The sequence below is a fragment of the Marmota flaviventris genome, chromosome X (genome assembly GCF_047511675.1).
Source record: "Marmota flaviventris isolate mMarFla1 chromosome X, mMarFla1.hap1, whole genome shotgun sequence".
In the NCBI taxonomy this organism is placed as follows: Eukaryota; Metazoa; Chordata; class Mammalia; order Rodentia; family Sciuridae; genus Marmota; species Marmota flaviventris.
Genome location: NC_092518.1, coordinates 39632295 through 39659466, shown reverse-complemented (window position 1 = coordinate 39659466; position 27172 = coordinate 39632295). Strand labels below are relative to the sequence as shown.

At 39.4% G+C, this 27172-nt stretch overlaps 1 protein-coding gene and 2 pseudogenes across 4 annotated transcripts in view; 2 read left to right on the top strand and 1 right to left on the bottom strand.

Annotated features, from left to right (window-relative positions):
• The first annotated feature begins 14087 nt into the window (after positions 1 to 14087).
• Positions 14088 to 14433, top strand: LOC114086061 (developmental pluripotency-associated 5 protein-like; annotated as a pseudogene).
• A 1113-nt stretch (positions 14434 to 15546) lies between these two features.
• On the bottom strand, positions 15547 to 25732 carry LOC114085948 (PRELI domain containing protein 3B pseudogene; annotated as a pseudogene).
• The window catches only part of Znf41 (zinc finger protein 41), a 49052-nt gene continuing 47434 nt past the window's right edge, over positions 25555 to 27172 (top strand). For 2 of the 4 annotated variants that reach the window (XM_071606373.1, XM_027927457.2), the window contains exon 1: positions 25555 to 25673. Coding sequence is in view for 1 of the 4 variants with exons in the window: in XM_071606372.1 (XP_071462473.1) it covers positions 26422 to 26439 (18 nt within the window). In the remaining 3 variants the exon portion in view is untranslated. Of the gene's footprint in view, positions 25674 to 26239; positions 26440 to 27172 lie in introns of those variants that run through there. The other 2 variants (XM_071606372.1, XM_071606371.1) reach the window with 1 other exon arrangement.

Here is a 27172-nt window from a genome sequence, read left to right as displayed (position 1 = left end):
TCTTTCTTTCTTTCTGGTGTGTGTGCATGTGTATGTTTCTTCTCTTTTTGTGGTCTCTTTCTAAAATGCTGTCTCATTCTTCAGAAGGACAGCTTAAACTTTTGTAAAATATATTTTTATTGTTCTAGTTAGTTACATATGAGAGTAGAATGCATTTGACACATCATATATAAGTGGAGTATAACTTCTCATTTGTTGGGTTGTACATGATGTAGAGTCACACAGGTCATGTAATCATATATGCACAGAGGGTAATAATGTCCAGTTCATTCTTCTATCATTCCTACCCCATACCCCCTTCCCTCCCTTTACTCCCCTCAGTCTAGTCCAAAATACCTCTATTCTTCCCCACCTCCCCATAGCCTAAACCTTTTGATGGGATGTCTAAGCTCCCCTCTCATTAAAGCAGTTCAATCTCTCTTAAGGCCATGGCTCAGAAGTCCCAGGATACCATCCCTAACACATTTTATTGGTCAAACAGAGCATAAAGCCAGTTCAGATGCAAAGAGTGAAAAAATATCTTCCAAATCTTGATGGGAGGAGTTGGCAAACATGTACGGGTTTGGAAATATTGTTAGCAGCCATACCTGTAGCAAACCTACCACACTGAGGATTCTGTGTCTGCTAGTTTCCTTGTAAATGTTATCTGTGTGTTTTTTTGGAATTTTTGTTGTTGTTTATCTTCTTATGGAAATGCAACCCAGGGTATTGCACATGCTAGGCAAAGTGTTCTATGACTAAGCTATATCCCAGCTCTGTCCATAGGTTTGATTTTGCTACCTGGTTACTCTGTGTATGCTGGCATAAAGACATTTGCTTTTCTTTTTTATGTTTCTTCCTTTTTCTTTTCAGTGCTGGGGATCAAACCCAAGGTGTTGCAACATGAGGATCAATTACAAAACTGCTGCTGTAATCATGGTCTCAGTGTCCCTTCTATTTTTAAAGAAAAATTATCTCAGAAAAGAATATAAATTTGGGGTAAGGGTTTGGATGTGGGGTGTCCCCCAAAAACTCACATGTGAGATAATGCAAGAAGGTTCAGAGAAGAAACGATTGGATTATGAAAGTCTTAATCCAATCAGTGATTTAATCCTCTGATAGGGATTAACTGAGTGGTAACTGAAGTGGTGGGGCGTGGCTGGAGGAGGTGGGAATTAGAGTGTGGCTTTGGTGTTTGTATTTGAATATGGAGAGTGGAGTCACTCTCGCCCTTTCTGCTTTCTGATCACCATGATGTGAGCTGCTTCCCTCTGCCACATTCTTCCACCATGTTCAGCCTCACCTCCAGCCCCAATAAATGGAGATGGATTTCTATGGACTTAGACCTCCGAAACCATGAGTCTTCAGATAAACTTTTCCTCCTCTACAGTTGTTCTGGTCAGATCCTTTGGTCACAACAACAAAATAGCTGACTAAAACAGGGTAGAATGAAGAAGAAAAAAATGTTCTCAATGGTTCATTCCCTTGAGAAATTAGGAATAGAAGTCAATAATACACCTGTGGGCACACAGTATGTATGTGCTTAATCTCCTGTGCTTAAGCAAAAAAAAAAAAAAAAAAAATGTGGTGCTGCAGTTTGAATTCAGGGCCTTGTGGTATGAGGAGAGATTTAAAAAAAGATGCTGCTGCCACCACAGTCCCAGAATCTCTTCTAAGTTTTTTTTTTTTTTTAAATCTCAGAAAATAACAGAAATTTTGGTGAATTATTGTCCCATGGAAATTATGATTCCATGTGTGTGAGCATGAGTACATATGTGCATGCACATGTGTGTGTAATCTATCAATAAAGAAAAATATTTTTGGTGCTAGGGATCAAACCCAGGGCCTCAGGCAATGCTAAGCATACACTCTACCTCTGAGCTATATCTCTAGCCCTCAACAGAGAAAATTTGAATCATGCATCTAAAGAATGGAAAGATACTCATCAGAATTGCTAAGTAGAGTTGAACCTCCAAACTACTAAGGGAAGTTGTTATGGTTTGGAATATGAGGTATGCCCCATAAGTTTCTATTAATGCAGGAATATTCAGAGGTAAACTGATTAGATAGGAAAGCTGTAACCTAATCAGTGCATCCTAGTTTGAATGGACTAAATGGTAACTATAGGCAGGTGGGGTGGAGTGGATAAGGTGGGTTCTTCCTGTGGCCCCTCATCCCCCTCTCTCCTTCCTGACCCTGCCATGAACTAAGTAGCTTTGCTCCACTGGACCCTTCCTCCCATGGTGCTGTCTCACCATGGGTCTAGAAAAATGGACCTCCCTATGGACTGCAACCATGAGCTCCAAATCAGCTTTTCCTTCTCTAACTTGTTCTTTTTTCAATTATTTTGGTCACAGTGATAAAAAAAAACTAACTAAAACAGAGACTGGTACTGAGAGTGGGGTTGTTGCTGTGACTAACCTGATCTTTTGGTTCACAAGCATTGGGAACTCGTTTACCAGAGGACTTTCAAATAATTTAGATGTGCAAGCTGGAAAATCTTTACACTGCTGCAAGCAGAGCTTAATGGGTGATTCTGGTGGGAATTCAGAAGACCAAAATGGCAATAGGAATAGAAATGCAGACTTTGCTCATTAAATTTCAGAGGGAAATGAGGACTCTATTGGGAATTGGACTAGAGGCTGGCAAAGAACTTGAGTACATTTTGCCCATGTTCTGAGACTCTGTGTGGCTGAATTTAAAAGTGATGAATTCATCAATTTGGTAGAGGAAATTTTAATGCAGTGCTGCATTCAGTCAGTAGCATGGATTTTGATGTCATCTTTCAGCTAGGTTTACTCTAAAAAAATCTGGAGCAGAAAACAAAGCTAAAGGATTTTAAAAACTTGATGTTCGGCCAGAAAAGTCCATGTAATGCTGGGGCCAAAGAAGGTGTACTTGTTAAAGAGATTACAGGTCCTAAATAAATGCTAAGTACTTTGCATGTAAACAATAGAAAAGATGCCTTGAGGGCATCTCAGAAATTTCCAAGACCAATCCCATTTCAGGCTCAAGGGTCTAGATGAGAAAATTACTTTGAGAAGAGATCATGTGGGTACTCTTCTCACACTTGGGGTCCTAGGAAGTTGTTTCATCATGCTGTGCTACACAGGCACTCAGAGGCCACTACAGCCTTGCCACCAGAGGGACAAGGTACAGTGAAAGCTGGTGTCAGACACTGACATCAACCATGTGGTGCTGCAGGAATGCAAGAGGCTGGCTTTAGGAGACCATGGAGACTTCCACCAAGATTTCAAAGACAGACCTGGGAAGCCAGGCAAAATGAAGCAGGGTCAGAGTCCCTGTGGGTTATCCATGAGATGGTGAGGCATAAAGCTGTGAAGGTGAAGCCAAAGCTGGAATGGAAACCCAAGGAACTAAGCAATGCCATGAATATGGACTGTCTGCTGAGAAAAGCTGCTGGCTACAGACAGAACTAGGTGTTAGAAATACTGGGGTGCCACAAGAAATTAAACATATGCTCGGAAGTAGCTCGGCAAGATAAATTTACCTCTGTTAGAAGGGTGTGCTGCAGAACAAAATCTGGCAAGCAAGCACTCCTGGGCAGGCAGTCTGCCTGTTTTTATCCCTGATGTAGCATTGTCACTTGCTCTAATAGGAGGAGCTTGGGATTATGATTTTTTTTTTTTAGTTTTTTGGCAGACACAACATCTTTGTTTGTATGTGGTGCTGAGGATCGAACCTGGGCCGCACGCATGCCAGGCGAGCGCGCTACCGCTTGAGCCACATCCCCAGCCCGGGATTATGATTATTTGATTGGCTAATTTTTAAATTGGGAAGGACAAAAGGAAGGGCTATAGTTAAAATGGCTATCATTGGATGCAGGTTGGGGAGCTCAAAATGGCTATGATTGGATTTCACATTCCAATGAAGGCTAAATTCTATTTTCTGAAAATGGACCACTGGACTTTCTATTTCTCACACAGGTAAAAAGAGAGCCCATGTGCACTGCAACCAGCAAGATCCAAAGACCTCCCAAGCCTTTTGGAGAACACACTGCATGGCCATATATCCTAGATGCTATATGTGAAGTTATAGGACCTGTTTGCCCAGGTGAGTTTCAGACTTCTTTTGATCCAATCCCTTCTTCCTATGCCACTATTCCTCCCTTTTGGAATGAACATGTTTACCTTGTGCTACTTTATAGTAGATATATGTAACTTGCTTTTGATTTTAACAGGGGCTCACAGCAAACAGTTTGCCTTGAGTCTCAGAGGAGACTTTCAACTTGGACATGCAGGCAAATCTGGAACTATTAAGATTATGGGAGTCCTGCAGAGGGATTAATGCATTTTACATTGTGAGGTGGACATGAGCTTTTATGGGCCAGAGTTGAAATGTTATAGATTGGATATGAGGTATCCCCCCAAAACTCCTGTTAATAGAGAAATATTCTGAGGTAAAATGATAAGATTACGAGAACTATAACCTAATCAGACCACCTAGTTTAAACATACTGACTGGGTAGTAACTGTATGTCGGTGGGGTGTGGCTGAACAAGGTGGGCCACTGGGGGCATGCCCTGGAAGAGTTGTTGTTCCTGTGATGCCCCCTATTTCTCTCTCTGCTTCTTGACCCTGCCATGAGCTGATAGCTTTTCCCCACTGGGCCCTTCCCCCATGATATTTTCCCTGACCTTCTGGGCCCAGAGCAATGGAGTCATCCATCTATGGGCTGAGACCTCTGAAACCATGAAGCCGCAAATAATTTTTTTTCCTCTAAGTTGTTCTTGTTGGGTATTTTGATTACAGTGACACAAAAGCTGACTAAAACAGAAGGAAAAGGGGAATGAACAGAAACTTGACAGAGCCATTAAGTATAAAGAGATTGAGGGCCGAAGTTGTAGCTCAGGAGTTGAGTGCTTGCCTCAAATGCATGAGGCACTAGGTTCGATCCTCAACACCATAGAAAATAAATAAATAAGTAAAATGAAGATATTGGGTCCATCTATACCTAAAAATAATTTTTAAAAAAGATTGAACTGGGAAACAACCAAACAGAAACAAGGAAATACAATACAGTGGTAGGCACAAAACTGGGCATATCATTGATAAAGTGAATGAATTTGGTTCATCAATAATACACAGACTGTGAAATTGGGTTAAAAACAAAAGTTATACTGTTAGTGTTAGGTAGGTAGCAATAAGCAGTGAAATGCATGGCAAGGTCAAGTGTTCTTTAAATTAGTTTAGGGTCTTCTTTAAACTTTCAAAGTGAAAGAGAAAGCAAAGTGTGGTAGTTAATTTATAGAAAATAAACAGCAGTAAAGGAGCTAATGGGAGAATATGTCAAAAGAAAAGGATTAATGGGACTAACTCTTGACAGGGTCCATTGATGTTGATGTGAAGCTAGGAATTATGACTATTCCACCATGCGACCAGCGCACTGGTTTCATTAAAGAGGTTCTTGGCATAAAAGTTAGCTAGTGAGATCGAAATAAAACGCACAGACTCAGTTACCTTTTTCTATGACCAGGTCTGAGACGGCTCCCCCTCTGGTTCCCACCTCGAACCACCCGGTAGGGCAGCAAGGATTACTCAGGGCTAGCAGGAGAGAGAGAGAGGGAGCACGCCAGGGAGTAGCCTTTTATTGGGGAACAAGAAATTCAGGGGAGAATTCCATCCAATGAAGGTTGAGGGGGGCTGCACTCCAAGGTCAGGGTCAGTGATTGGCCCCCGGGGTCAGTGGTCAGTCACACCCCCACATGGACAGGCTCTCGCACCAGGAGAGGGCCGGGAAAGCTCCGACACAGTTTAGCCAGAGCGCCTCAGACCCAAACCGGGAGTTGCCCAGTCACGTGTGAGAATGGCTCCCCACATATTCCCCCTTTCTTTTCTTAAAAATGAGGCTGCGGTTCACTCTTTGGAGTTTCTGTATTCTTGTTCCGAAGACTCGCCATCCTATAATAACAACACAAAAGAGAATTAACAGCAAAGAGAATAATCCAATAATGTACCAGGCCGAGTGTTTAAGAATATTTCCAGGGTTGAATCCATTCAACTCCTTCAATATTTGGTTAGCCAAAGAAGAAGGATCCGAAAAATCAGCTCTATTATTTTGAATGTCTTGGATATGGTGATGAAGTTCCAGAATATCCAAGCTATTATTACTAATTTGCCAAATACCTAACAAATGGTTTTTAACCTTCTCCCAATCCCAGAGAGAAGCATTGTACTTGGCAGCTGTAACACACACATATTTATAATTTGCATGGCATTTAAGCCTTTCTTTAATTTTTAAAGCTGAAAGTTCATTACCTATAACAGTCGCCTCTAAGGCGTTTAATTTAGTCTCAATCCTTTCATCAATATTTATTTGATTACGCAGAGCCTTGGAAGTATTTTGAGCTAAATTATTAAGAAATTTTGCATGCTGAATATTTTGAGACAATGTCAGAGACGCAGAGACAGTGGAGGCAATAAAAGAGACTAGCGCCAAAACACCAACAATTATAACTCCAATAGCACGTTTAGGTCTTGCTAGCTGGGCATGAATTTGCTGCAAGACTTGTAAACCAGTATCAGCATACCATGGCTCTGAAATATTAGTAGGTAATAAAACGAAAGAGGGATGATGAAGTATCAGCACTCCTTTTCCTCCATTATACCTAGTAATACAATTGGTTAGGTTACATTTATTACAAGTAACAATATATCTGTCATCTATCCATTTAATTTTTACATTTCCAATAATTAAAACATAAGGAGATTGGACACAGGCTCGTAAGCCATAGCAAGATCCCTCTTTACAGTTCTTGCCAACAAATTTTGGTAAAGGCTTGTCTGTAAAATGTAAGAATTCTGAGGCAGCAATTAAACGCCAAACATCCTTTTGAATACCACCTTCACTATAAGTCAAAATATTACTAACAAATCCTGCAGGTGTCATAGCAGAATTTCTTCGTAATTGTCTCTTATCAATTTTTGGAGACCAGTCTAAAATATACCCACTATCTTTAGACACCTTGTGTTGTACAGGAAAGGTATTTACACAATCCATCCATCTAGGAAAGGTGCCAATCTCAATTGTAGAACTATTTGGACAGTGGGTTATCCGTGGAGGTTTTGCAGAAATGACTGGCTTGTTATGGGAAAATCCCATCTTAATTACTGATCTAGTATAAGGTTTTAAGTCTCCATAAATAGAATTATTTGTCAGTCTAGATCTACCAATCGCTGTCTTTTCCTCGAATGATACTTTCAGACAGCCAGCATGTTTATCGTGGGACCAACACAAAGGTAATTGGGCACTATAGCCAGAATAATTAAATCTAGTCACATGATTGGGAGTAATATGAATATCTGTAAATCCTCCCATCATGAATGAGTCATTAGTAAATACTGGAATGGATTCTCCAGTCCACACAGCTGGGTGTACCAGGGGTGGATCTGGGAAATATGTCCAGTAAGTGTCTATTTGATTCCCCTTTACCTGACAGCCCAGCAGGGAAATTACTGTTGCTACCATCATCACTAGGGTCCTGTTCTTTCCTAGGAGTCGAAGTATTCGGGAAGCCTGTGTTGTTAGCTTCTTCACGTCTTCCCATGAAATCAGCTTTTCAGCTGGGTCAATCTGGTCTTTCTTCATCTTTTTCTGATATCTCTTCCTTTTGGATAGGGGCTCCTCCGGGTCGATCCTCAGACGCTTGAATCTGGGTTCTATCTCTTCCATGTCTGATAGCATGTTCAGGCACCCAAATAGGACGAAAAGTGCCTTCTGGAAAGATACAAGCATGACCTCTGCCCCACATAATCACTGGGTCTGGGCCTTTCCATTGACCGGTCTGTAAATCTTTCCACAAAACTCTGCCTAAAGGGCCTGTTACTGAGGGAGACATTTGCCTCTCAGCAGCAGTGTGACCTTCTGCGTCACAGTTTAAAAAATTTAAAACGAACAAAGCATGATTGAGGCTATTTTGGGGAGTCATAACCCTATTCCCCCCCTTTAATTTTTGTAATTGAAGCTTAATAGATAAATGAGCTCGTTCCACAATGGCTTGACCTTGGGGGTTATAAGGAATTTCTGTTTTATGATTAATTTGAAACTCTTGGCAAAATTGTTGAAAAGAAGAGCTTACGTAAGCTGGAGCATTATCTGTTTTAATCTGCATAGGGCACCCTAACACAGAAAAAGCTGCTAGGCAATGAGAAATTACATGTTGAGTATTTTCCTTAGTACGTGCTGTGGCAAAAATAAATCTGGAATAAGTGTCCACTATGACATGCACATAACATTGCTTACCAAATTGAGGAATATGAGTTACATCCATTTGCCATATTTGATTTGGTTTTAATCCACGGGGATTTACCCCTGATGGCGGAGATGGAGTGTGAATAACACATTTAGGGCATTGGCTTACAATTTGACGAGCTTGTTCTCTGGTAATATTAAATTTTTTACGTAAGCTAGAAGCATTTTGATGATGTAAGGAATAGGAAGCTAGTGCACAGTCATATGAAGACATCTGTTGACAAAAAGTTACTAATTTATCAATTTTGTCATTACCTGAAACTAAGGGTCCTGGAAGATTAGTATGAGCTCGTATGTGTCCTATGAAACATGGGTATTTTCGCATTAGCACTGCCTTTTGTAAATTATGAAATAATTCAAATAACTTTTGTGATGAAGTATACCCAATAACTGAAGTTTCAATATTTTTAGTAACTACGACTGCATATAAGCTGTCAGAATAAATATTAATAGGCTCATTTGAAAAGTAATTTAAGGCACAAATCAGAGCTTGAAGCTCTGCTCTTTGGGCAGAAGTATAAGAAGTTTGTATTACCTCTGTGTGAACACGACTATAAAAACCTGCTTTACCTGAGCTTGAACCATCAGTGAACACCGATAAAGCTTCATCTATAGGATGTGCACGTACAATCTTTGGAAAAATAAGTGACGTTAATGATGCAAATTGTATAATTTTATCACAAGGGTAATGGCTATCTATCTGGCCAGGAAAATCAGCAAAAGCTATCTGCCATGAGCTAGAAGTTTGAAAAAGCCAATTAGTCTGTTGAACAGAAAATGGAATAATTATGATATCAGGCTCAGATCCAATTAATTGTAAAATCCTAGTTATGCCCTTAATTACTAATTGAGCTATGGAATCATGAAAAGGAATTAATGTTTTTTGAGGGGAGTGGGATAAATAAATCCACTCAATAACTCCTAATCTTTGCCATATGGCTCCTGTTGGGGTATGCTCAGTTGGAAATATTAATAAATACACTATTTCTTTAGGATCAACTCTAGTAAGCTGTGCATTTTTAATTGCATGTTCAACTCTCCTTAAAGCTGTTTTAGCTTCTAAGGTTAGCTGATGTGGAGACGTTGGAGAAGGATTTCCTTGTAATATCTGAAATAAAGGACTTAACTCAGAAGTAGTTAGTTTTAAGGATGGCCTCAGCCAATTAATATCTCCTAATAGCTTTTGAAAATCATTAAGGGTATGTAACTCCTTAACTCTTATCTGAAGATTTTGAGGACGGATTGTACGTCCTTGAATTATCTGACCTAGATATTGAAAAGGAGGCACCTTTTGAATTTTTTGAGGAGCGATGCATAAACCCATTGCTGTAAGCGAAGTCTCTAACTGAGTAAAAATTTCTGAAAGTACGTCTGGATTAGCATGTGCCAATAATATATCATCCATAAAATGAATAATATGCACATCAGGAAAGCTATTTCTTATGGGATCTATCGCCTGGTCAACATATTTTTGGCACAGGGTAGGACTATTACGCATTCCCTTGGGGAGTACTTTCCAGCAATATCTTTTAACAGGTTCCTTAAAATTAATTGCTGGGACAGTGAAAGCAAATCTTTCACAATCTCCAGGATGTAACCTTATAGAGAAAAAACAGTCTTTTAAATCTATTACCATCAAGCTATAGTCTAAAGGGATGGCTGTGGGGGAGGGAAGCCCTGGCTGTAATGATCCCATAGGCCGAATTGCATGATTTATCGCCCTTAAATCCTGTAGCAATCTCCAATTTCCTGACTTTTTCTTAATAACAAAAATAGGTGTGTTCCAAGGACTAAGTGTTGGTTCTATATGACCAGCCTGAAGTTGTTCCTCAATTAACCTATGAATTATTTTAAGCTTTTCCCCTGAGATGGGCCACTGAGAAATCCATATAGGCTCCTCTGTGAGCCAGGTGATTTTTTCAGCTGTCTTAGGGATCGGGGAAGTACTCAGGGCCCCTAGTAAAAATTTTGGCTTGGAGCATTTACTAATCTTTGTCATGGAGACTGGTTTGTAAACAGATACTCTTCCTGAAGGGTCTCCTTATCATCTCCAGGAAAATACCTCTGATTAACTTCCTCAACTGACCTTATAGAATTTGGAGTAACTAATAACAATCCCATTTTGGCTAAAATATCCCTTCCCCATAGGTTAGCTGGTAAAGGCTCTAACACATAAGGCTTAAATACTCCACTGTTCCCATCGGAATCTTCCCAACGGAGATAGTTGGCACTTTGAGCGGGCTGTGAAACCTGTCCTATTCCCTCTAGGTTAGCTGGTGCTACATGTAAGGGCCAATTCCTAGGCCAGAATCTACTAGAAAAGACAGAGATATCAGCTCCTGTGTCTATGATTCCTAGGAATTTTTTTATTATTAATTTTAAGTTCCAATAAAGGGCGTTCTTATCGCACTAACTGCAACCAGTACACTCTGTCCGGCGGTTTAGAAACTGAATTTATTGGCGGGTGTCTCCCCGCATCACAGGGCAATAAAATCAATTGGGCAAATGTATCCTTTGGAGTGAGCCTTAGGGCATAATTGGACCTTACAGTAACATTTAATTGTCCTTTATTATTTGAATCTATCACACCAGGTATCACCTCAATGTCTCCCTTTAAATTATTACGTCCCAAAATTAAACCTATAGTATTATCAGGAAGCGGCCTGAAAATCCCAGTAGAGATTTGTTTTAGCCCTGATTCAGGATTCAATTCAACCGTCGTTGAAGGTCCTAAGAAAACTGTCTGCGATCTACATTCCGGTAAAAATCGTGGGCTGTCCTGGTCGGTGCCAGTGATGTCACACTGTGAGACCTCTCCTCGAATTCCCCGTATTGTTGCTCGGCCCGGGGAGGGGCCGACTGGAAGTTTTTTGTCCTCCCGCTAAGAGGAAATGACAGCGAGAAGGCGGGCTGATCCACGCCATCTTGATCCGCCACGTGGGGTTGAGTCCTGCAATATCTATTATCAACAGTAGATGGAGCCCTGAACTTAAAATTGCGCAGGCGACATTCGCGCGCAAAATGGTTACTTTTCCCGCAAACATAGCATCTCCCGCGGGGCTTTCGTACTAAATCTTGCGGCCTTAACGTTTCTTTTAGTGCCGCAGCTAGGGCTACAGTCTGTAAATGAGTAGAGTCTATCTCAGAACATAAGCAGATAAACTTAGAAACCGTCCCTTTTTTACGGTGCGGCCTAAGAACGCCCTGACAATATTTATTCGCATTTTCAAATGCCAGTTGCTTAACAATAAACTCACACGCCCCCGGGTCCCCGATTGACCTGTTTGCGGCCTGGTACAATCGGGCTACGAAATCTGAGTACAGTTCACTTGCACCCTGCCTGATTTTGGTAAGAACTAAATTGGATTGGTCTTTAGAGATAATCTGTTTCCAGGCACGTTTCGCACAATCAGTTATTTGATTGTATACTACCAATTCATAATTTAACTGTCTTTCTAAATCAGCAAATTCACCTGTTCCTAAAAACATTTCTATTGGCGTCTCTAAATTTTGTCTTCTATTTCTTTCTGCCTGTTCAGTACAAAAATCAGTCCAATAAGTACGCCAAAGTAAGAAATTTCCTCCACTCAAGCAAGATCTAGCTAAAGAAATCCAATCACTAGGAGGAAGGGGCTGCAAGCAAATATTTTCTATCAGGCTCTGTACAAAAGGCGAATTCAGACCATACGTCTCACATGCACTTTTTAGTTCCTTAATGGTTTTAAATGGGATTACAGCATGAACTCTAACTCTCTGATCTTGCTCATTAACTTGCTCAAAAACTGGAAAAAGTTGAAAACCGCCAGTATTTTCCCCAGCTTCCTGTGCTTTCTTAATACCTCGCTGGAACGGAGTAAGAAAAGTCATTGTTAATTCAGAGTACCTGTTAAATTTTGTCCTTTTAGCAGGTAATGGCCGAATTCGAATAGCCTGGGCAGGCAGTGTTAAACGCAGCCTGTTAAAATTTCTCTGTAAGTCCTGAATTTCAACGTCTGATTCTTCTTCCTCGGACTGCGAGTCGTGGGTAGACTCTGCACTGTCGCCATTTTGAAATTGGGCTTCTAAGCCACGTGGCGGAGAAGAACTCTGTGCCCCTCTAAGAATCTCTTCCAGATTTTCCTCCCCAGGAAGATCCTCTACCTCTTCTGGAGGACTTTCTAGGACTGCGGAGGTTTCTCCTCTATGATGTTCCTCTCTATAATCTCCTGCGGGCTAGCCTGATCCTGCAAGTTTAAAGTCACATTCTTAACCTTCGGTTTAGCCCCTAGAGCCTTTGTTTTTAAACGGCTCAAGGGAAAGGGAATTAACTTAGCCTCAGGCGGATTTTCCATTTGAATAGACCTAATAGCTCTCTGAATGCCTTTTAATAGATCTTCAGGGGGCCATGAACTCTGGCCCATATATTCAAAAAGACAAACTTCCAGAGCCGGTCCAAGTTTTCTGAATATTCTCTATGCCTCCAGGTAATTCATTAGAAAGACAAACTTTTTGTAACTTCCTTCTTAGTTTCTCCCAAGTAAGTAAATTTGGAGACTCTTGTTCACAAAACCAAGGACAATATTCGCCTACAATCTTTAAGAATTGTAATAACTGAGTTTTCTTTATCTGTTTTCCTTTCTGATTAATTATACTGTCTAAAATAGTCAGATACATTTCCTTATCCGTAGAAGTTGAATTTCCCATTTTAATTAATTTAACGTCTCTTTCCTTCAATATCTCCAGGTACTTTTGTGACTCTAAATTGTCACCACTTCCTTTATCTTTATCTTTATAGTGCGCTCCCACTCAATCTAGCTAATCTAGAATGCCCCACGTTGGGCGCCAAATTCCACCATGCGACCAACGCACTGGTTTCATTAAAGAGGTTCTTGGCATAAAAGTTAGCTAGTGAGATCAAAATAAAACACACAGACTCAGTTACCTTTTTCTATGACCAGGTCCGAGATGGCTCCCCCTCTGGTTCCTACCTCGAACCACCCGGTAGGGCAGCAAGGATTACTCAGGGCTAGCAGGAGAGAGAGAGAGGGAGCACACCAGGGAGTAGCCTTTTATTGGGGAACAAGAAATTCAGGGGAGAATTCCATCCAATGAAGGTTGAGGGGGGCTGCACTCCAAGGTCAGGGTCAGTGATTGGCCCCCGGGGTCAGTGGTCAGTCACACCCCCACACGGACAGGCTCTCGCACCAGGAGAGGGCCGGGAAAGCTCCGACACAGTTTAGCCAGAGCGCCTCAGACCCAAACCGGGAGTTGCCCAGTCACGTGTGAGAATGGCTCCCCACAGACTATAGGTGTCTCCATTTGTCTAGGAAGGAAGAATCCTTTAGCAGCGCAGCACACTAAGGTAACTTCTGACAAGCTATTGACCCCAATGCCCACATTAACATGAGATTGATTTGTAAATGAAGCCCCACTAAATAGGATGGCCACTATGATCATTCCGGAGACAACCAACTAAGGTCAAAAACTCCACCACCCAATGTGAAGGAGGAGTTGAACACCTGATTGGCAAAGAGTACAGAAGATGGTCCCCAGTTCTCCTGGCAAACATTAAACAGTAACAAATTTGGAGATAGCATTATCTCCTTTGTCATTCTCTGCTCAGATTTGGCCCATTCTCTCTTTTGAGAGTGCTCTCTGCTTAAGACTCAGTTTGCTTTTACTTTACTTTTACCTCACTTTCACTTATAATAAAATTATTTTGCATGGCTTTTTGTGTCTGACTTTAAATTTTCTTTCATCGGAACACAAGAACTGAGGTTTGGAGTTTCAGCTCCCTGCTTTCCTATGACAGTAGGACTCTCCTCCACTGGAGAGTAGCTGGTTTCCAGGGACTCAAGATGGATAAGCTCCTAGATGGTAGAGATATCCCACCATGGGTGAAAGTTCCCAAAGACCTGAAAGACCCAGAGGTGTTAGAGTCCAGATGTGACTACTGGAAGCCCTGTTCAGCCCACACAGATCTCACATCCCTTACATTGAGCATAAGCAAGGCCATGCTTGCAACTGAAGGCTCTGGAATCTTCAGATCTCACCAAGGTCATGGTTTATGGCTCCTACTTGTTTAAGCTCCATACCAAGTTGATGCTTCAGTCCATGGCTGAGTGGCACCACCAGTAGCAGGAGAGAATGCTCAAACTCGAGGAAGCTAAGAATGCCCTTGAACTAGGTCTTTGGGTGAAGTGAAGCCAATTTCCAGCCAAAGTGACCAGGACCAGGATATAGAGATGAGGTTGTGACCAGAGATGGAATGGGTCTGGCTTGGTTTAAATTCTTCTATAACTTCTACAGCCAAAGGAATTAAGGAAAACCTAGATGTTTGGGGGTCTCTTTCTTGCTCTGAGTCCTGATATGAATTTCTCTTTCCAAGGTTGCTAATGAAAGAATAAAGCTTTTTTTTAAAAAAAAAAAGATTTAAAAAATTGTTTTTAATTAGGATATTACAACTTTTTTTCAGAAAAAGTATAACAGATTATACAAGTCACTTTTTGTGAAGCATTAATATTTAGCAATGTTTTCTTTAGCTGAAATATTATTTCAGTTGTAAAAACCATCTCCAGTTGCCAAAAAACATAATCAGAAACCTTATCAGATTTAACTTGCTTTTACAAATATCCTAAGAATTCTTTAGCTAAACAGTATTTTCAATAGAAAAACATAATTTTAAAAAGTTTGGTATCTTTCTGTCGTTTTACGTACACATATTAACTGTCCTTTTATAGAAGATGATCTCATTAAGCACTGTAAAATAAAGGCAAGAGCTCATCACCTTTTAACAAAAATATTTTGTATGCAACAATTGCAAGTATCAAAGATATCATTTAGTGATTAAAACTTCCTGCTACAAAATATTAAACAAAATACATTTATTGGATTGTTTTTCACTTTTCAGCCACCCTCTGGCATCAAAAATAAGGACATCCCATTAATAAAACCTGCAGTGCAATTGGCTCAGTGGTTAGTTTGGGCCACTCTGTTCCCACCTTCCATTATTCTTTTTTCTCCCTAAATGCCCCCACAGTGGCACCATATTATTAAAAACATTAAGTTCCTGGGATTTATGCTTCACATCAAGACATCATTTGAGTAATTTCAAATGATGTATAGCTCTTCATGTAAAAAAGATGTTTTGTGGTCACAATTACCTCAAAAAGTAATTATATTCAAATAACCTGACATATCAAGCCTTAGCAATTACAAAACCATGATTTTGACACATGGCAATTTATAAGTTAGGCAAATGTGAAATGATAAAAGATGTGAACAGCTGTTCTGTATAAGTGTTCTATTTAAGAGTGCTGCGAAACTCAGGTAATGACTTTATTTTTTTAGTTAACATAACCAGCCCACGGTACAGCATGCTAAATCATAAAGTACAAGTCCAAGGAAGGTAATACCTTTACTAAGTTACAAAACTTTGGCAAATCAGCACAGTACTCTATAATACAATAAAATATTGTTTATGTTGAAGTCATATAGACTTAGTGATGATTTTTACTCTAAAAATATCATTTAAATACCAAATCAAAACACTGTGGTTTTTAGCAGAGCAAGTTATTTTATACAATTTAATGTCTTTTAAAACTATACAAATTCTCATTTTAGAGTCAGTTCCCCCTTGCAGGCTGTGCTAGTCTGTATTAGCAAGGTGAGTGTGTATGTATGAGGAGAGGCTCTGCTTGCTTGGCTCTGGGGTTGGTCCAAAGTCAGGTACAGTTCCAATGCCTGAAAAGTGTTAAAATTCTATTTTAAGAAGACTCAACGTCAATACCCATTTCTCCCGAGTACTTTAAAAAAATTTTGTTAAATTTCACATAAATACTAAAACCCTATAAATTAGTCATTTCAAGCCATAATAACCTCAGATGATCCCTTGGATTTTAGAAGCCCTGTATCTTTTTGTTTTGATCAAAAGTCACATAGCCTTACTCCAGGTTATTAGAAAAAAAAAATTCTACCTAAAATACAGTTTTACTTTTTAAGTAACAAATAAATACACTGTCTGCTTGGAGAGACCTGGGGATTTGATATTCTATACTGACTTTATCATTTTTCTACAAATGCTGCTGCCACCATTGGTGTCCTTATGCTTCCTCTTGCTGAAGCTGTCAACTCTTCAATCTCAGCATTTAATTTATGTATTACCCATTCCATTGCTTCTCGGCCTTTACTAGCATTAGAAGATATCATGGTAGCCATCAGTCCTTCCAGGTAACTGCTAAGGCTGACTCCCTGCACAGAGATGATGGCTTCCTGAGTCAAAATAGTCTTTTCTGGGTCTTGAGGGTGTGGTTTGTAGATAAGTCTCTCATCCCCTGAAACCATATTTGTAAAGGAAATATTAGTCGATTTAAGCTCCATTGTTTTCTCTACAGGATCAACTACAGAATGTTTTTGCACATATGTTTTGGTTCTTGCTGAACCAATAAGAGACTTCACAATGGAAGGCAGTCCCCACTCTGTGCTAAGAAGTCTGTGGCTGTGCAGCCTTCCAGAGGGATCTACATGCCTGTCAAGCACATCAACTCCAACCACACTCGGGTTCATAGGGTTTGGGTATTTATGCATTGCAGCTGTTGTAACATTTTCCCATAGGTGGTCGAAGACGTGCTCCAAGGTCCAGATCTTCATGCTTCCTGTGGCTTGAGTCTTGTCCGGAGATTCTGGGGGACAATGAGGCACTGAGGTACACTATACTGGCCAATCCGTGCCCAGCGGCCGCACAGCGAGCAGGCAAGAATAAAGCTTTAAATAAGTAAAAAAATTAAAGTTATGTGTCATTTACTAGAAATATATTGAAAATAAAGAGGCAAAAGTAATCAGGCAAATGCATGAAAAATAAAAGCAGGTCTGGTAATATAATGTTCAAGCTGAAATCCAAGGCTAAAAGCACCCAACAGATAAAAATACATATTGCATAGTAATAAAGTACACGTTAGATGAATTAGATGTAATACACATAAACCTTTATGCAATCATCAGCAAAAATTCATGAAAATGTAATAAAATCTTATCATCTTAATTTATACTGCAAGAATATACCTTTTTCAGAATGTTAGATCATGTTAATAAAACAATTAAAGATAAACAAGATGAAAACTGACCCTGTTTTAAACTAAAAATGAAAAGGGGTGGGGATGTACTTCAGTGGTAAAGTGCCACTTTATCAGTGGTGTTTTGAGTTCTTTATATATTCTGGAAATTAATGCCCTATCTAAGGTTCAGGTGGCAAAGATTTTCTCCCATTCTATAGGCTTTCTTCATGCTCTTAATTGTTTCTTTTGCTATGAAGAATTTTTAGTTTGATGCTATCCCATTTATTTATTTTTTATTTTATTTCTTGTGCTTTAGGAGTCTTGTTCAGGAAGTCAGATCCTGTGCCAGTATCATATCAGTATTTTAAAAAGTTGCCTTGGCCATACCCCAGACCAATATCAAAAGCCCTCAAGCCAGGCCTGGTGGTACTTACCTGTATTCCAGCTACCTGGGAGACTGAGGCAGGAGGCTTGCTTAAGCCCAAGAGTTCAGTAGTAAAGTACTTGCTGAGTATGCACAAGCCCTGGCTTCAATCCTCAGCACTGCAAAAACAAATAAATACTCTATGACATCATCTTTATTCAGATATAAGTATATGTCAGTTGCAAGTCATTTTCCAAAACTACTTTCCTTCTATTTTGAAGATTCTGTTACTATTCTGTTTATAATTAGACTATTCTCTTGAGCATTCTGAGTTAGGAAAAATAAGGATATTATATAGTAAATGCTTTTATGTCTAAAGTTGTGTTTCTTATGCTCTGACAGAAGAATGATATCTAACCAGAGTGAGTTTCAAATTCTTGGATCTCAGTTCTCAATAATCTGTAGATGTTTTCTTCTAAAATGACTTCTAGTGTTGCCAATACAAAGTTGAGTAGCTCTGTAATCCCCTTTTGTTGCATATAACATGTTGTTTCTGCCTGAAAGTGTTTTAAGTTTTTATCATTAAAGTTCAACACCAATCCAAATTTGGGGTTGGTTGTTTGGGTTCTTCTGGGAGTCAAAGATTGGGGGATTTCTGTAGAGGGGGATCAATGAGTTAGGATCCAACAGAATTGGATAATCCAGGGCCTATATCTGCCATTCATTTGGGGGTAGTAAGTGACAAGTGGGAAGAATCCTAGAAGGGAACAATTGGAGACATATATGGTTAAGTGATTGGGACCTCTGTAGAAATTTTTGAGATTTAATAAGAATTAGAGATCTAAGTATCTAAAGTCATTGATTCAGTCCATGAGTTTATTGATTAGGGCACTAAGGTGATGAATGATCAATTGCAAGCCTGGGATCATCGAGGAATTACAAGTCTTTGGGAATCTTTTTTGGGTGGACCAATAGGAGTCATGGCTTGGGGCCTGTGCACAGTGGTAAAGTGCCCCTACGTTCAATCCTGATACAAAAAAAACATTAAAATTATAATCAATAAGCTACTGATAACAGATATAAAATTTTTTGTAACTCATAAGCCAATTATGTAATTTCTATTCTTATGCCCTTCCAGCATTAAAAAAGCATTCAATTGTCTAATTTTCCTTTAGAAAAATAATTGATACATTTAAAAAAGTAGTTTTGTAGATGGTAGCTATTCAGAAGGCTGAGGCAAGAGGATTGTAAATTCAAGGCCAGCCTAGGGAAATTAAGGAGACCCTGTCTTAAAAAAATAAATAGGCCTGGGGATTCACCTCAGTGGTAGAGCACCCCTGGGTTCAATTCCCTCCACTGATAGGAGGAGCTTGTTTTTATATATATATATATATATATATATATATATATATATATGACATAAAAGCACATATCCCCCAAAAGCTCATGTGGGAGACAATGCAAGAAAGTTTAGAAGTGAAATGGTTGGGTTATAAGAGCCTTAATCTAATCAGTGCATTAATCACTGAGAGGTTAACTGGGTGATAACTATAGGCAGGTAGGGTGTAGCTAGAGGAGGTAGGACATTGGGTACATGACTTTGGGGTTATATTTTGTCCCTGGGGAGTAGAGCTCTGTTTCCTGATTGCCATTTCCTGAGCTGCTTTCTTCCACCATACTCTTCTGTCATGATGTTCTGCTTCATGTAGATACAGAGCAATGGAGTTGGCCACCTATGACTGAGAGCTCTAAAATCTTGAGCCACAAACAAACTTCCTCTCCTCTACATTGTTTTTGCTAGGTCTTTTGGTCTCAGCAATGAAAAAAGCTTCCTAAAACTCCCCAATAATTCAAAAAATGAGGAGAGGGTTTTGTTAGTTGACATGCTTTAAAATTCAACAAAATCAGAAAAATTAATATATTACCAAAATATCTTAACCGGTTGTAAATTAAGGAACACTTTACTAAACTAATCAGTACTAAATGAGTCTACACTATATAAACTCTTACAGTCTGTAGATAAAGATCCAAATTCATTTTATAAAAGACACTAAAATATACTGCTATAAAAAGAAGATGGAGATAATCTTTCACTAATATTGAAGCCAGTGAGTGGGTTAACTTGCTCTGAGCACTAGCAAATCTGTGTTTCATTGTTTCTGATTTGCCTTACTTCTCTATGCCTCACTCCCCACATAATTAACTGATAAGTCCAACTTTGAAAAAAAAAAATAGACACCACCAGTCATACAACCTCCTGAGTTAATCTTTCTTTAGGCTTCTAGGCATTTCTGGTGATCTGTGGATAACAACCAAACCATATCAAGGGAACTGATATCTCCAAAAATTAATAACCATTCTGGTGCTACCTAGCTATGGCAAAAACTACACTATCCAGAAACCACATATAAGTTTTTGCACCTGTAACCCCCAGCAAGATGAAATTTGAGTGACCATCCCCCATCTTCCACCTGCAGGTTTGTTGCCTATAAACTTTTTCTTTACCAGCTACTTTGTCTTTCAAGTCATTAGATTCATGTGGTGGAGAGGGAAGCATACTGGTATCTTTTCGGCCAGTGGCCAAGTCAACAGGATGACAAGAAAATAGGAAATCTGTCTACATTGAACTCTTTTGCAGAGACTCTTTTGATGACAGTCCTAAAATCAGTCTGGGTGAAGATTCCTGGAGAGGCCCAGTTAAGATATTTCAGTGGAGAAAGGGATTGCCACTTTAGATGAATCCCAAAGACACATTGGACTGATCCAAACATATCACATATTTTAAGATTCTTCTCATTCACAATATGGATGAAAAAATTCTAAATAGAATAGCAGCAAATAAAATACAGATGCACCTCAAGAGAATAATATACCATAAATATTAAGAAGATTCCAGGAATGCTAGTATGTTTTAATATGTGTAAGTCAATCAACATAATTTCTTATATAATAATTTCTTATACAAATACTTTAGAAATGTCACACAATGCTATCAATTAACATGAAAATATAAATTAATGTAAATATAATTATAATTAGTATAAAAAGTATAAATCAATATAAAATATAATTAATACAAAAAGTATATAGTATAAAACTCAATAGCCATTGTATGCATGATAAAAACTGGAGATAAAATAGCAACAGAAGGAAACCATTTAAACTTGACAATGCCACCAGGTGCAGTGGTGCATACCTGTAAATCCCAGCTACTTGGGAGGATGAAGCAGGAAGATGATTAATTTGACATCAACCTGGGAAACTTGGCAAGATCCTGTCTTAAAATTAAAAAATTTAAAAAGGACTGGGGATGTGGCTCAGTGGTTAAGTTCCCTGGGATTCAAACCCTGGTACTAAAGAAAAAAAATAAATATGAATAAATAAATAAAAGGGCTGGAGATGTAGTTTAGTTGCAGAGTACCCCTGGGTTCAACTATAGTACCCCCCCCAAAAAAAACCCAAAAAGTTGACAATACCATCTTCCAAACATTTCCAGAAAACTTCATACTAAATGGTAGAAGGTTTAAATCAATTTCATTAACATGGGAAACAAAAGAGGGATGTTTTCTACCATATCTATTATCCAATATTATTTTGTATACTCTTTCTCTGCATTTTCCATACAACTTTCTGCAATGATGGTCATGTTTCATATATAGCACCATCCAATACAGTAGCCATTGGCCTTATGTGGCTACTGAGCACTTGAAAAGTACCTAGGTGACTGAGACACTGAATTTAAAAAAAGTTTTTTTGTGGTGCTCAGGATTGAACCTAGGGTCTTGTATATGCTTAGGCAAGTGCTCTACTATTGAGTTCCATGCTCAGCCCTGAATTTTAAATTTTGTTTAGTTTAAATTTTAACAGTAGCCTTAGTGGCTACTGTACTGGACAGCTAATACCATGAAAAAAAGAATAAATAATATTATCAAATATCAGATAAAGAAAGAATATTATCTATATCTGATATGATTATATAGTTTGAAAACCTAGAAGCTGGAGATATAGCTCAGTGATAGAGTTCTTGCCTAGCCTGCATAGACCATAGGTTCAATCTCCAGCATCACATACACACAAAAGATAACCTAATAAACTATACTAAGAGGCTACCAGAATTCGTAGTTTTGAATCAGTACTAGATAGATGTTATAAAAATGATGCTTTTTTCCTCTATACCAATAAGCAGATGGGATCAGCAAAAATAAGTCTTAACTATGACAAAAGATATTATAAATACCTAAAAATAAATTTAAACATGAGATGACAGATTTATACAAAAATATCATTGAGTCATATGATATAATCAGAGACACCAAATGTAGATACAAAGGCTTAATGTAATGAAAATATTAAATCTCCCCAAACTATTATATTGAAGTTATATAACTCCAATCAGAATTACAATAGTTTCATTTTGTTGTTTTTTTGGGGGGGCGGTGGGGTGGGGATTAGCATTCACTTTGAAATGTGATAAAATGATTTTAAACTTCAGAGACTTCCCAGAAAATAAAATTTCAAGAATAAAAATCCTTTGAAATGAAATAGATTAGAGAGATATTTTCCAGATTATGTTCGTATTCCATATATGGTAAGATTCCTCTGGTCACTTCCCCTATTTTTACAACCTCCTCTCCACTGATTTGATGTATCTCTGTTTACCTCCCCTTACCCTATTTTTCAAAAGCCCTTTTCAGTTTGGTTTTGAAATGCTTGCAGATTTGTGAGATGGGAATGGTCTCCCTATTGCAAAAATCTCATTCTAGTGAAAGTTTCTTCCTAACTGAGTCTGGATTTGTATATATTTGACACAAAAAAACAAAGTTTGATCTCATATTTCATACTATGCAACAGAGTATATTCCAATTAGATTAAAGGTTTCAGTGGAGAAAGCCAAAACAATCATTGAAATAAATGTTAAGACTATCTTTCTAGAAAGAACTATCTAGAATAGAGAAGGTGAACCATGCAAGATGGAATTAGAGAAGTCATAAAGGAAAGCTTAGACATTTCTGATCAGAAACTACATTTTTTATAATTATTTATTAAAAGATACCTATAAATGCAAAGTACAGGCAGGGTTGGGAAAAACTATTCCAACGCAACTGACAGAGTGTTAATATCACCAATGTGCAAAGGGCCTTCCAAAAATTGCTATGAGGGACTGGGGTTGTGGCTCAGAGGTAGAGTGTTCACCTAGCATGTGTGAGGCACTGAATTCAATTCTCAGCACCACATATAAATAAATGAATAAAATAGAAGTCAATCAACAAAAAAATTGATATGAAAAAGTCAAATTACCTTAAAGAAAATGGGAAAAAGGACATGAAAACTGGAAGAAGAGGGGAAAAACAGAAAAAAAGATTTGCAATTGTACAAGTAGTGAGAAAAATGCAAATTAAATTGATTAAATATTAATAGCCCTCGAAATGGTAAAAATTAAAGAAAGCATCAACATCCAGTGCTGGAGGGAAATGGAAGGAAAATCTAAGCATATGTTCTAAGTTCACTTGTTTTAGTTGACTTTAAAAATTGCCAATTTTGGCCGTGCATGGTGGTACACACCTGTAGTCCCAGCTACTCAGGAGGCTGAGGCAGGAAAATTTCTTGAGCCAAAGGAGTTCAAGTCCAGTCTGGGCAACATAGTGAGACTCTGCCTTAAAGGGGGTGGGGCAAAAACAATACCATTAATTTGGAGGTCACACAGCTGAGCAATATTTTATTAGTTTCCCACCAGTTTTGCTGTAGATTATTCCTTTGAAACTTGGGTCATGATGATAATGGTTGCTTAAATTACTATTCAGGGATTTGAAGGCTACTATTCTCAAAAGTACTGACTCCACTTGGGCCTGTGCTGGTGTCTTATGGGTGACTAAAGCAGGGTCAAAATTGTGTAGCATCTCAACCTTCATATTATGTCTGTTTCTTTTGCTACCTTAAACTTGGATTCAGGTTGTTTCTGTTCAAATCTGCACACAGACATGTTAGTCATTTAGGCAATGTTTATCTGGAACTGGCAGCACAAAATTTATGTATGTGAAACTTGCCCTAATCTTTCTTCCCCCCTCTAGACTGATCACACCAAGATGAGGATAATGAAGATATTTTCAAGGAAGGCCATCACAGACTTGTTATTATGTGCATATCAATTTCCATGTTTTACAACATCCCATTCAAGATCAACAGAGTAGTGCCTAGAAGTCTCCCCTAACCTAAGCCCCCTCCTTTCTCCCTTAACTGAGGATAAAAGGAGTTCAAAATTTATGCTGAGTTAAAATGGTTATTTTAGGATGCTATTTTACCATTTTTCAGTTTTGCTGGCTTATCAAATAAATCTTCTTTCTTGCCCCAACAACTTGTCCTCTGTTCATTGGGCCCCTTTTTGAGTTTCACATTTGTAACAGTGGGACTGGGAAACATTACAGCCTTTGGAGGAAGGAATTTGGCTATATCTATTTAACAATAACACAGTACCTTTACCAGCATTTAATAATAAAACTTCAAAATATAAGAAGTTACAAATTGATTGGCCCAATGAAAACCTGGCATCAACAATACAGTGGAACATTTTCATTCTCTTTCCCCCTTCTCTGTAACTCATGATTAACAAGCAGAAGAAAATCATCAGGAAAGATATACATATTTTATACGCCCCAACTACCAAGTTTTAACCAACAGACACACAGAGTACACTAAACCCAACAATTGGAAGATGGTGTTCTCAATCAAAATATGAAAGTTTTGAAAACTGGCCAGGTAATTGAGACTTTGGGCAAGTTTCAGACCTGACATCACTCAAAGAGCATTCTGAGGCCACAAAGCAATTGGGTTAGAAATCACTGACATAAGGCTCAACTTTCTGTTTGGTAAAATGAAATTGTGTCAGGAAACTAATATTTTCTACACTCCCTCTACATGCTTTCTTTGAGACATCAATTCTGAGAAAAAAAGCACAACAGAATGAGTAAGGTCAAATCATGAAAGGCTCCTTTGGGCAGCATTTCTACCCCAGTGGACCAAATCCCAGGTAAGGTGCAGCCAGCACTCAGTCGTCTTTGTTTCCTTTCTGTAAAACTCTGCTCATTCCCCCACGTTCCAGGGGACACCGCTGGCACCCAATATAAAAAGCACCCATTCCTCTACCCTTTGAGTCTCAGAGAATTTTTGCAAGTTATTTTTAAAAATATTTATTTATTTTTTACATACATGACAATAATGGAATGCCTTATACTCATTATTACCCATTTACAGCACAATTTTTCGTAACTCTATATAAAGTATGTTCATGCCAAAATTATGGCATTATACATATACTCTTTTTTTGCATTACAATTCTTAATACACATATATGCCACAATTTTTCATACTTCTGTTTGCATATAAGTTATGTTGACACCAAATTCAAATCTTCATACATGTATTTTGTATAATAATGACCATCACATTCCACTCTCCTTGATAATCCCCTTCCCCCTCCCTTTCCCTCCCACCCCTCTTCCCTATCTAGAAATAATCTTCCTCCCATGCTCTCCTTCCCTTTGAGTCACCCCCCTTATATCAGAGAAAACATTCGGCATTTGTTTTGGGGGGGATTTTTGCAAGTTATGACAGTGGCCTTCTAAATAATTCAGGGATCAAAAGGGGGTGGGGAGTTATTGGATCCTCCGAAGAAAATTCAGACTCAGTGTTCATGACAGTATAAGAAAATCAGAAAGGAGTTTGAAAGCGGGCTAAGATACACCACTACGGATGTCACCCACATCCCCTTGCTCCCTCCACAGATCCACAGTTCCCGACGCGGAATCACAACACCGCGCGCCCACAGAGGTTAAACTCTGGCTGCCGGCGACTTCCGCTTCCTGGCCTAAGTCTGACACGTACGACCCCCCCCCCCCCCGCCCCATCCCACCTCCGCCAACACACACACACACCCGCCTCAGGCAACCGTACAGGTGTAGTGACAGCCGAGACGCTGCAACCAACCGGCCCTTTCTGAGACCGGAGTCAGTTTGTGACACAGACACCACCAGGTGGGCTCGAAAGGGTGCCAGGGTTGGTTACCCCGGTAGAAGCCGGCACAGAGGAAAGGCTGCCGGGTCCCTCAGAGAAGTTTGGCGGGGGCGGGGGAGGGGCTGGTCAGCTCCCCGACCCGCGGAGGGGAGGGGAGGTGGTGGTGCTAGGCGACGCTTAAAGGAGCCCTGGCTTCCCGTGGGTGGGTAGGGGGACAACCAAGGCTTTGGTACCCTGATAGCTTAAGGTGAAGCGCCCTGCAGCAGCGGTCTCTGAGACAACTAACTCCTATAGGCTGTGGAGGAGGGAAGAGAAGCCCGGTGGTACAGTCCACGGTCCTTCGCCTTGGCCCCCAAGAAATTGCACTGGGAAAGATAGGGTGGGAAAGCGCGGCCTCTGTGGCCAAAACGACCAGCCTTCCAAGATGGCGGCCCCCATAGAGGCAATCCCAAGGGGACAGCCATGTTCCTTGCCTGACAGAGTCACTGAAGAAAATTGGAAAGCCCGCCTCTCCTCCGACACTCACGTACACTCACGCACACTCACGCACCGATAACGTATAAGTGCGCCGGGTGTAATTGTGGGCCGCTGGAGCAGCGGCTGCTTCGAAGCTGACAGTGAGCATGTGCAGAACAAGTCCAGAAACTCAAGGCTCCCTCAAAACAGTTTCAGGTCTTAAAGAGTGCAGGAGTTTAACAGGCAGATTAAAGGCCAGTTAAACATCGAGATGAGATTATTACAAGGTTGTGATGACCGGATTTCGTATCAATGATGGTACTCTGTAGGGTGAGTGATGGGGCTTCTCTAAGGCCACTTATGGGGAGGTGCAGAGAGTGAGTGACTGGGATTTGTGGGATGAGTGATGGGAACCCTGGAGTGAGTGATGCAGGAGTCTCTAGTAAATTATGGGACATCTGTGAGTGATGAGAAGTCCATGGGGGGATCTCTGCAGGTTGAGTGATAGAGATCATTGGGGTATAGAATTGGGTTTATTGGGTGGGTGGCTAAGGTTTCTGTGGGATAAGGGAATATTTATTTGGAACTATTTAATGGGGGCCTATGGAATTAGCTCCTCAGTTTCTAGGGGTCAATGACAGATCTTTATGTCTGAGTTGAGATTGTTTCAAAAACCTACTTTGACTTTGATTGCCCTTTTGTATCTTTGCTTTCTTTGTCATTAATTTTTGCCATTGTCTTCCTTATTTTTCTTTGGAATTTTGTTCTAATTGCATGTTTACTCATTACTATTCAATCATTTTCTTTTATAATTATAAGCATTACATTTATGAACTCTACTAATAGTGCTCTCTGCTACTGAGCTACATTTATTTTTCTCTAAGAACACTTTAGCTATATGTGCAAGTTTTGCTATGTAGCATTTCGACCATAGTTTACTTCTAATGTTTTCTAATTTGTTTTGATTTCTTCTTTGACCCCTGTTATTTAGATATGAGATTTTGATTTCCCAAAACTGTCATTGGTTTCAAAATTGTAGTCAGAGACTGTCATTTGAGTGAGT